The sequence below is a fragment of the Anopheles bellator genome, chromosome 1, assembly GCF_943735745.2.
Source record: "Anopheles bellator chromosome 1, idAnoBellAS_SP24_06.2, whole genome shotgun sequence".
In the NCBI taxonomy this organism is placed as follows: Eukaryota; Metazoa; Arthropoda; class Insecta; order Diptera; family Culicidae; genus Anopheles; species Anopheles bellator.
Window position 1 is genome coordinate 56,738,262 of NC_071285.1, and position 10,855 is coordinate 56,749,116.

At 55.1% G+C, this 10,855-nt stretch overlaps 2 protein-coding genes across 2 annotated transcripts; both read right to left on the reverse strand.

The window, feature by feature from the left end:
- Positions 1–161: 161 nt before the first annotated feature.
- LOC131215943 (SPARC-related modular calcium-binding protein 2) lies at positions 162–5,145 on the reverse strand. The gene is made up of 10 exons (XM_058210338.1): positions 5,119–5,145; positions 4,680–4,836; positions 4,357–4,617; positions 4,054–4,274; positions 3,867–3,981; positions 3,059–3,424; positions 2,013–2,128; positions 1,668–1,939; positions 1,466–1,600; positions 162–1,399 (listed from the first exon to the last, which is right to left on the reverse strand). The coding sequence occupies exons 1-10, from the start codon at positions 5,143–5,145 to the stop codon at positions 1,105–1,107; spliced, it is 1,965 nt and encodes a 654-aa protein (XP_058066321.1). The 3' UTR covers positions 162–1,104.
- Positions 5,146–5,553: 408 nt separating this feature from the next.
- LOC131215944 (dynein axonemal intermediate chain 7) lies at positions 5,554–9,814 on the reverse strand. Its single transcript, XM_058210339.1, has 8 exons — positions 9,776–9,814; positions 8,846–9,127; positions 8,284–8,786; positions 8,021–8,214; positions 7,622–7,948; positions 6,293–7,559; positions 5,757–6,234; positions 5,554–5,691 (listed from the first exon to the last, which is right to left on the reverse strand). The coding sequence occupies exons 1-8, from the start codon at positions 9,812–9,814 to the stop codon at positions 5,554–5,556; spliced, it is 3,228 nt and encodes a 1,075-aa protein (XP_058066322.1).
- Positions 9,815–10,855: the final 1,041 nt, after the last annotated feature.

The window sequence follows — 10,855 nt, forward strand, 5'->3', positions numbered from 1 at the left end:
ATCGACGGATGGAGCAGATGAGACCACGTGTAGAAATATTTCACCAGTGAAAAGTTTCATTGATTTCGGTTGACCGGCGAGCTTTCCGGCTGAAGTAAGATTAATTGAAGTGAATGTGTATTAGAAAATGTGTTATTTTTACTGACATTATTAACAAAACTATGTGGGAGCCTAACGAGAGTTGCACCACCTTAAACGATGTATTTTCCTATTGTAACCACCTCACAACACGTGATGCATTGCGCTCGTTGCTCTGGCGGGAGCGTACCGGCAACGTGTTTCGGTTTTTCTACTTTTTAAATTTACTTTCATCCATCCCGATCCGCTGTTGGTGTTCTCGTAAATACCTATTCTCCATTCACTCTTCCCTGATATGCAACCCCGAAACAAGTTAAGATAAATAAGCAGCAGCAGCAGCAGTAAACAAACGGCGTATACATATATTCGTTGACCGCTGGCCAGGCACGGGGCCGGATACGTGGTTAGCGGAGGGATGTTCCGAGCGGAAGGGCCGGGGTCTATTAAATTGGCAAGCCATTGCGTTTTGGGGTCCTCGGGCAGGAGAAAACAGTTTGTGTTACGTAGGTTTCCGTGCGGGGACAGTACTTAACAATAAACACATTAGAAATGAATAACATATATCACACCCGCACTTTTAGCAAATTTCAATATCGGCACATCGGCAAACGCGCGTCGCAGTGGTTTAGGAGCGCGCGTTCGGGAGTCCTGGCCAGCCGGTGGCAAGGTATCGGTTTCCTCTACTACGGCGTGTCTGCGTGTTACTAATACTGTTCTTGCACCACCATCACCGGCACTGCGCCGGGTGCCTGTCACTGGGCATTTCGCGCTTTCGTACGCGCTGGCCGTGACCCTACGGAACGGGCCAGCCCGAGGAGGTTGGAGGTTGTGCCTACTCTCCCGGAACTCCGAATACTGAAACGAAGAAGCGAAATAAAAGAACGCCAACGCGTTGGCACATTGCGCCGTCATCTGCACGGTACGGCACGGATTCACGGAACGAAAGAGGGCGTGTGTTGTTTGCGTAAAAAAAGGATATTTGATGTGTGGAATTTAAGTCTCGGTTTCGTTCTCCGTCGGCCCCTATTAGTCGCTCTTCAGCACAAACTCCAGCGGGTTGCGGCCTTTAAATTTGGAGTTGGTGCCTGCTGATGGTGAGTTATTGCTGCTGAGGCTGCTGCTGCTACTAACGCTACTGCTACTGGCAGCGGTCGGTGGTTTGGTCACGGACTGCACCAACGGGGCACTCATGGCGACGGCCACATCGACCGAACTGTTTCGTTTACCATCCAAGCAGCTCATCCACTCGGACAGGGTGATCTTGCGGTCACCGTTGACGTCACAGTAGCGCGGCATCTTCTTGCCGCACTTACGCAGTTGTCTATCAGCGAGAGATAAATAGGGAGAGATTAACAACGATCTGCCGATTCTGTGTGGTCGGCATTACCTCGTGGCGGTGATCAGCTCCCGGAAGGCTTTCCACTCCTTGCGCTCGAGCTGCTTGTTTTGGTTCTTGTCCAGCAGGACGAAGCTGAGGATGGCAATTTTTTCCTCCTCCGTGTTCCACCCAGGCACGATTTTTCTGTGCGTGCGAGAAAGAGAGATAGAGTAGATAAGGATAAAAATCTCGATCAGCCTAACCAACTTACCCGGCGAAGGACGTCGACACTTGCTTGCTGAGGAACGCCTTCAGATCCTTGAGGAACTCGATCTTCTTCTCCTCGGGGCAGCCCTTCATGGGGCGCGTGGACGAAGCGTACTGATCGCACACCGGCTTCTCGTCCTTCGTTGACGTGCCGGGAATGTTTTTGCCAGTGTCCTCGTTCACGCACCAACAGTAACCGGTCGATCGGTAGCACTGGACCCGCTGGTACCGCCCGTCGGCCGTACACTCCGGCACGTACAGTGTGTTCGTACCGTACTGCAATCGACACGGAGAAAGAAATATAATTTAAACCCGATGAAAAACGAAAGCTCCCGGCCGCTTGGCTTACCTTCTGCTCATCGAGTGCGTACTTGCGATCGCTCAGGCAGTCCGAGTCCGCTTCACTATCCTTGAAGATCGCATCTTCGTCACCCTTCGGGTCGACCATCGTTTTACCCTGCAGCACTGTCACGGAGAAGGATAGAGAGTGAGCCAAAGGTAGAGAGCGGTCATGGTAAGAGCGTGTCGCGGAATAAGCGCGGGTATCATGGGTTGTGCGCGCGGTTAGTTTTTGTGGGGCGCAATAGTTTTGCGGGTTGAGAATTAGAATTTTGTGTGCAGACACGGGATCCGGCCCAGCGGCCCAGCCGGTATGCATCGAATCTCCGATCCTCTTCCCCGCAACGGGTGGGTCCCGAGAGATCCGAGCGTGAGCCACGCGGAGCCGGAAGTCGTGATCAGCCGCGTAGTGCGATTTAAGATTTAGGAACCAAACAGTTTTTTGAAACCGAAACCGAATGCCGATTACAAAACCAAAGAACCAGCGCGAACCACCGACGAAGGGAAGGAACAGGGATTAATACTCTCTCGTGTTGAGGAAGTTGTTTGCTTGTGTGCTTGTGCAGGTAAAGAGTTTGATTTTAATACGCCGTTAACAGCTGTGTGCGAGCTTTCTAAAGGGTGTTGTGTTTCGGTGCAAGTGTTGCACATTGACTACGTAGCCTACTTGTTTGTTGTTTGAAATACTCCATAGCTACTAGGTGCTACTCGGGGCGAACAATCTGACAGCGACTATATCGCTACATTAATACAATATTAAAACACGCACTGAAAAATACATTCACTTTCGACTAACTAAATGGGAATAAAACCCTTCAACCTGTGGACTGTATAGTAAATAGTATATGTAGATGTGCGCGTTGCATGTTCGTTGTCGCAGCCGGGCTCTTGGATTGCCAAACCTCGTAGGGGGGCATGGAAACGTCTTTACACAACAGAGCCTACTACGCAAACGGGTAAAGAAATTATGCTACAACCTCTGGGCGGGACGGGAAAAAGGATTCGAGCGAGCGGTTTTTGGAGGGTAAAAGGCGAAGAAGAACGCAGGATACATACACAGATGTGGCTGCAATCCGTTTACCGGCAACTGCAATCCGTTCAGTAGTGCATTATCACTGTCGGGCAGTTCGTCCGAATCGTACTCATTCTCTGAATGATAGTCATCGTAATAGTCAGTGAAATCGTTCGAGCTGTTCTGTGAGTCGTCGTCATCGGCTCGCAGAAAGTGACCACCACCACCGCGAATGCTGCTTCCGCCGCCGCCGCCGCCATCGACGCCGCTGCCTCCACCGACGCCACCACCACGCATCACGCCACCAAGCGACACTGCGCTAGGATGATGAATATGGTGAAGGATAGACCCATAGTGTCCACCCGGAGAAGAACTAGACGATGATGATGACGGTGATGATGGGTTGTGATCTGTGGTGAGGTGAGTTTCGGTTTTCGTTTCGGGATGTTTGGGCAGGGTTTAGGTTGATCGGGGACAGGGGACGGGAGAGTCGAATTCAAAAATGAAGGTGACACCATGTGCGCGCGTTAGAGTGGTACGGTGGTGGTTAGGAGAAAACAGACAGAAAATATAAAACATTAACCACAATATGTGAGGAGCACCACAAACGGATTAGTGACACCACTCGCGGGGGTTCCGTGGGGTGACCCGACTTCGTGTGTTAATGGATGGAACGCGTGTAGTTAGTGTCCGGTTACCCGAAATCAAATCCGAACCGAATTGAATATTAATGTACGATCTAAAATTTTGTCCCGTCTGGATGTGAGAAGGAGTTTGAGTGCGGTGCGCGTGCTGGATGGTGGACACCGGAATGAAATTGCGGAACCGTGGTCCCGCCGGTGCGGTACTCACGTGTGAGGTCGTCTTTGGCCAAACAGTTGTACCATTCGTTACGCGACAGTCGTTCGTCCTGGTCGGCGTCACAGTTTTTACCGAACGATCTTCCACAGCGCTTCGGTTTAACCACCTGCAACCGGAAGGGAGAGATAGATTTGAGTGGAAGGAACACCTAGCTCGGAGCCACCGGAGCCCGTGTTACCTTCTTGATCAACCGCTTCATCGTGCGGTACTCCGTCTTATCCAGCAAACCGTTCCCATTCGCGTCCATCGTGGAAAACTTCCAGTCCAGCACCGTGCGCTCGTTGTTGTTGACCGACCCGGTGGTGGTGGTCAGATTGAGGGGGACGACCCGAACGTGCTCGTTCTGGAACAGCTTCAGCAGGTTCGTGTTAAACACGGCCCGATCGAGCCCACTGCAGCCTGGAACGAGAAAACACACCGCGGCGAGTGAGCCAGAACATCCCCCGTGTCCCGAAAGCAACATCTTCGCCACTTCGCTTACTGCGCTTGTTGCGAACCGGGTTCCGGGGCGACGATCGGCGCTGGTTCGATTTGCCCTTCTTCACGCACACCGGCTTGCCGTGGTGGACCATCGTGTTCGGCAGCTGCTTGCCCTGGCCGTTCACGCACCAACAGCCACCGCCGTCGATGCACTGGACCGGCGCATAGGTTCCGTCATCCCGGCACCGGGGTACATACTTAACCGTGTACGCCGAGTTGGCCCGCTGCTGGAGGGCGTACGTACGCGAAGCGATGCAAACATCTACGGCAAAAGAAACTTGGTTATAGCTGGGAGTTGTTGGGACTTGCGGCCGCACTACTTACCTTTGCAGGACCCGCGGTGCTTGAAGCTAACCTGGTGCCCGCTGCACTGGGCCCGTATCAGGTGGCAGCGCGTCGGATACGTCTTGTTATCACTGCCACACACCGGTCGCCCTTTGCCCTCGTCACATTCGCCCCCTTTGGCGGCACATTCTGATATCTGAAAATAGGTTAAAAACCGTGCTGTTAAAAATGGACCACCAAAATATCCTGCGCAGAAAACTGACTGCCGAAGAAGCTTGCCCCCGGGAAGGGGGTTCGAAGTGAGAAGTTCGAGCGAACCAGCGAGAGAAGCGAGAAATCAAAATGTCGTTATCGTGTGGCGAGTTCAAAAGGGGAACCCAGAGCTGCCCCAGCTCGAGCCAATCAACATCGCGCGACCCGGTTTATGTGGCTTCCGCGTCCGTCGGCGGCGCTTAGGCGGGCGAGACATCAGACACACGGTGTGTGTCGTAATCTCGAATGGCATTACGACCCTATTCTGTATGTCCGAACCCCGATAGCCGGCGGGGAGGATCCGATGCGCTTGGGATGTGCGATTGTTTGTTTTTACTAGAGCCGTGCAAACGGCGACCGGGAGCCGGTTGGCAAATGCAAACGGTTTTACGATCTTGTCCCATTAATTGCCCGACGCGCCCAGCACTTATTGATTCGAATGCCCCGGGTAAAGCGAAGCGCTCTCGGACGACTCGGGGACCTGCGGGGACCATTTAAGCAACATAAAAGTGCCCCGCAACATTGTGTCGCTCGTTAGCGCCGCCCGATGATTCTGGATTCGATAGCAAGTGAGTAAACGCGGGGACCGCGCCGGCGGTGGATTTCGGACACGGGGACTTTATTGACGTGTCGGTAGCTATTACTACGGGTCGGTAATCGATTAGGCGAAGCTGAGCGTGCGAACCAGTTTCAGGAGCTGCACCACGTTCTCGCGCAGAATGGGGCTCATCTTTTCCTGCTTGACCCGCGACGACGGTTGCGACTGATCGCGGCCCAGGTGGTACAGGTCGGCGTAGTGCTACGGACACAGAGGACAGACGCTATTAGAGTGGGGCTCTCGGGAAGCCCTGATACGCCTCTTACGTTCATGCCCTCGACCGGGTTCGGGTTGAAGACGGGTGACACCTCGACCGTGTCGATGACGGACGCCTTCAGCGGGGTCACGAGCAGCGTCGAGTGGTTCGGCAACCGCCGGTGCTCGACGATTTCGCGCATCAGCAGGACACACATCCTGCATCCGGACAGCAGGTTCCAGCGGGACCAGGAGAAGTTGTGCGTTAGCGCCAAAAGGCCCATACACTCGTACAGGTGTGACTCCATGATCGGGTTCTTCTCGCACGTGCCCTCCGTGTAGTTGAATGCGTCGTCCTCGGGGAACAGATCGACGGCGGCCAGGCGCAACGTTTGGACGAGCTTGCGGAGTGACAGCGTGACGCCGAGAATTTCCTGGAGCGCCTGCGTCGGACCTCCCTGTAACGAGTTGACCCGGAAGCCAGCATCCGTGATGGTGATCTCGGTGCTGACGACTGACGCGGTCAGTGAGAACACGACCGTTCCCGGGCTGTAATAAACACACGGAGGTAAGCGGAGTAAAGATTGGGAGTTCCGGTCTATCATACTTCTTGATGTCCGGCTTCAGCTCCCAGGATTGGTACGGCACGTTGCTGTAGCGGTTGGCGGCGAACCCGAACGCACCGAGGCGCCCGATACGGAACTGGATCGTCAGCTTGTCCTCGTTGAACTTTACGTCGTGCACGTCCCGCGTGGACCACTTGCCGAGGTACCGCTTCTCGTTCTCCACCATCACGTAGTTGCCGACCTCCAGTATCTTGCCGTAGTCGACCTCCTCGTCGTCGGAGTCGAACTTGCTCTTGGCCGGCTTCTTACCCTTCTCGCCCTTATCGCCACCACCGCCGCGGCCACCACCACGGTACCGGTCCTCGTCCGAGCGCACCACCTGCAGCGACTGTTTGCCGGTGGCACCCGCATGAACCGCCGTATTCCCGGCCAGTTCCTGCTCGAGCTTCGACTGCACCTTCGGGGACTTTGCCTCCAACAGCTCATCCAGGTCCTTCATGAAGGCGGAAAACATGTACACCTTGCGTTTCATGTAGCTGGTGGCACTGCCCACGGCCCCAACGGCACCACCACCCGCCCGGTGGTAATCGTTATCCGACTCGTCGTAATCATCCAGATCGTCGCTATCGGACGCCACCGGGCACGGGTAACACTGGCGGTTCCGGCGATCCAGAATCTTCAGCACGCGCGCCAGGTTACGCGTGGCGAAAAGGAAGTCCGGTATCTTCGTCTCGTAGATGATACTGCCGAGTGTCGCATTCGAGGGCATCTTGTGCAGACGGCGCTTCTGTCTCGACGAGCGCTTCCCACCGGACGCGGAAGATGCGGCACCGCCGCCACCACCGGACTTTCGCTTGTCGTCCGCCACCACAATCTTCACGCTGCAGCTATCGGGCAGCTTGGGAATCACGAAGTCCGTCACGATCGCCCGCAGCGGGACGTGCTGCGGCACGTCCAGGATGTTAAAGTCCTCCACGTACCGGGTGCGTCGATCGAGGTGCGAACGCTCCGTGCGTTCCCGGGCCGCCTGCAGGACCTTCGCGTGTCGGTCCAGGTACCGGGCAAAACCCGGCTCGGACTCGAGCGTTTCCTCCTTCAGCTCCCAGCGGCACACGATCGGTGGCTCGAACCAGAACACGTTCTCCGGCAGCTGCACCGTGACCAGGGCCAGTTTGTCCAGGTTCTCCTCCATCTGCTTGATCTCCGCCTCGATCTCCTCCGGCAACCGGCGTACGCCGGGTTGTGGGGTCGGTGGTGGTCGGTACGGTTGGTAGAACGCTTTGCGCTTTAACTTCCCTGGTTGTGGCACTAGAAAATGGGGAAAAGTGATAAAGATCCTCGAGAGCCCGGAAGTGGGAGGCCCTGTGTACCTGTACGGAGCAGCGTTTTCTTGGCGATCTGGATGTCCTGCAGCGGTTGCTCCAGGTAATCGATCGCGTACACACCGGCCACGATCCGGTGGCTGCGCATGTTCACGTCGTGCTCGGACAGGTTGAGCGTCTTCGGGCCCTTCTTGGAGCGCTCCTTCTTCATCAGCTCGTCCGCGTGCTCGGTGTAGATCTTGTCCACGTCGATGTCCTGCGGCATCATCTGCTCGTCGTCGTCCGAATCGGTTCGCTTCTCCTTCGGCTCCTCGTACACCGCCTTCAGGATCTCCTTGCGTTTCTTCCACTCGATCCGGCTAATGATGCGCAGATCTACGGTCGGCGAGAATTGATATTTCGGGGGGGGGGGACTTTAACCTTCGGGAAGGAGGGCTGCACACCTACCGGCCAACTGTTCCTGCCGGTACGGCATATCGTAGCTCGGGCAGTAATCGCTGAAGTGATCGTAGCTGATCCACAGTCCCCGGATCGCCGCCTTGTGACACTTGACCGCCGCCGGCAGTGTCAGATGGAAGCCCAGGCTCGGGAAGTCGATCGACGTGTGCTTGCTGTCCTCTTTGGCTCGCTCCTTCGGATTCCTAAAAACACACTCAGAGTGAGCAGCCAGACACCACACCAGGGAACCAGGGACCCCGCCCGATAGTTACAGCTGCGGTGTCGGCATATCGCGCAACCCGAACAGATGCGCCTTGAACACCTCGGACTCGAACTTGTGCGTCACCTCCAGCAGCCCGTTGAACGCCATGTCGCGATTGATGTTGCTCAAGATTTTGTACGCAAACTCGTCGATGTACTCCGCCAGCACGTTCCGGAACTCGACCTTCAGCTCGTTCAGGTCCTCCACCATCGAGGCCCGCACGTCCGGATCGTGCAGCGCGTCGTCGATCTCGTCCAGGATCCCCAGCACTTCGAGTGCCTTGGCGGCGTACACGTTGCCACGCTGGGGCTGCTGCAGTTTGAGCGCCTCCATCGACAGGTTGGCCACGTGCACGTTCTGCGTCAGGATGCTCTGCTCGTTCGCCTGCAGCACCCAGTTCCGTTCCACTTCGTTCGCCTCCCGGATACTCTCGCACCAGCAGTGCAGGTACTTCCGCAGGTCGGCCGGATCGAACGCATTGGGCAGCCCGTTGCAACGCATGTACTGGTCCCACTAGCAAACGGACGCGCGGTTACCGGATGAGGAGGAAGATCCCGCACACTGTGGCTCACCTCGCGCTCCTTCTTCGTTTCCGCCTGCATCCGGCGCACCTCGTCCCGGATCGACGCCAGAAAGGTGTAGCTCTCCTCCAGCTGGACCTTCCGGAGCCGGTTGGCCACGATCTCCTGGACCTGCTTCCGTTCCGCTTCCTCCTTCTCGCGCACCTTACGCATCTTCTCCTCCTCCACCTTGCGCTGCCGCTCGCGCTCCAGCTCCATCCGGTGGTGTTCGGCCTGTTCGGCCTCCAGCCGGGCGCGCTCTTTCTTCGACATTTTCTTCTTCGGGCTCTGCAACTCACCGCCGGACGGATCGGGGGCACGGATTTAGCAAATTGCGAGACACACAAACACAAAAGCACACACACACTGTGACAGAGGATGGAAATGGGGACGTGGACAGAACAAGGTTTCGGGGTCGCGGAACCCGACGATGGACGTGCAAAAGTAAGGCTCAAGGCTGAGCGGATGTGTTAAAAGTGGCTACCATCTTGACGGTGCACTCCTAGCGTACTGAGCCCCGGTGTTGCGGTCTCTCCGTCGGTTACGGTCCCCCCGAGCGTCCTTCCGATGCCGCGCCTTCCAGCAGGACGGGGGTTGGTCTTCGAGTTGTTACATACCGGAAAACCGGGTGGAAGACAAAAGACAAACGAAATTGGCTACATAATATCGAGCGAATCCGTGGGCTATGTGTACCTCGCACCTCTCTCTCTCTCTCTATGTCTTCCAGAACCCGTTCGTGTCGGAGGGGCCAGAGAATCAATTTCACTTTCTCTCACTAGCGGTAGACACACTCAACTCTACATACCCGCCGGGCCGGATTAATGAGGACTCCTCCCAAGGACACACACACCCGACACCAGGGCTCGGTTGGGTTAAAACAACACGCCACACGTCAAATAAACAAAGTAACCCGCGGGGCACGGGCTACGATGCCTTGGTTACCTTGCCAAAGCCCGTAAGCGGGTTGCCCGGGGAAACCATATTTGTTTTGGCTGTTAATCGAAGAGGTTATTATCGATCACACAGGATCATGTAAATGCTCATTTCACGTTGTGGTCCACCCCAGTCCGGATCCGGATCCGTGGTTTGAGGTGAGGTTTTCCACAGCCCGTTCGGAGCAGAGACGGACCAGGATGGGGAAACACTTGTTTCCCGACGACAACCCGCGGCTTGTAAAAGGGTTTGTAAATAATCGCGTTGCGTCGTTCAAAAGGGCATCGCGGAGGCAAAACGGAAGTGGAGCAACAGAGAGAGCACACCAATTACATTATCTTCGGTACGGTCTCACTCACTAGCTCACTATGTGTCTCACGTTATGTGTTGTTCGGGGTGTGTTTTTATGTGCTAGCTACACATCGAGTTAAAATACATTTTAACAACAGTTTTGTTTAACAGGAACGATTGCACTCCGATTTTCCGCAACAGCCAATCACGAAAGAACCATCGCAACAGTCGGAGCAACGGCTCAGAAATGTCAGGCGCGCCTGCTGTGATCGGTAAGCATATTTTAATACGTTCACTTTTCCAATTCAATAAGTAGTTCGGTTACTATTTTAGTTGGAGCTTTGAAACCGGACCACCAATGGCTTGTGAATGAAGGATGAATTCAGGATGGATAGAATCAAATCGATCGGAAAGCCTCCTTCGAAATACATCGAATGGCTACATCAGTGTAACAATGGGCCCCAAACGCCAAAGAACTTCATCATGGCCCTGCCTAAGTGTCCGCCTTTCACCCGATTCAACCCGATCGCGGGACGACGGGATCGTTTGCGCGACGATCACTACTTAAAAGCGTCACGTCACGCGTCATCTCACGCAAAACATTAACCCGAGCCGAGAAGGGATTAGAGCCGCCGGGCCGGGCAAGGTTTGTTTTCTCGAAGCTCCGAGCGGATAATGGTTTTAATTGCCACGGCCCAGACCAATAGTAATAATCCGTTCCCTTGTCCGACTCTCGCGCAACCGCAAAGAACGTTCACGATCGAGAGATTGCGAGCGGCAAAAAAATGGAAAAAAAAA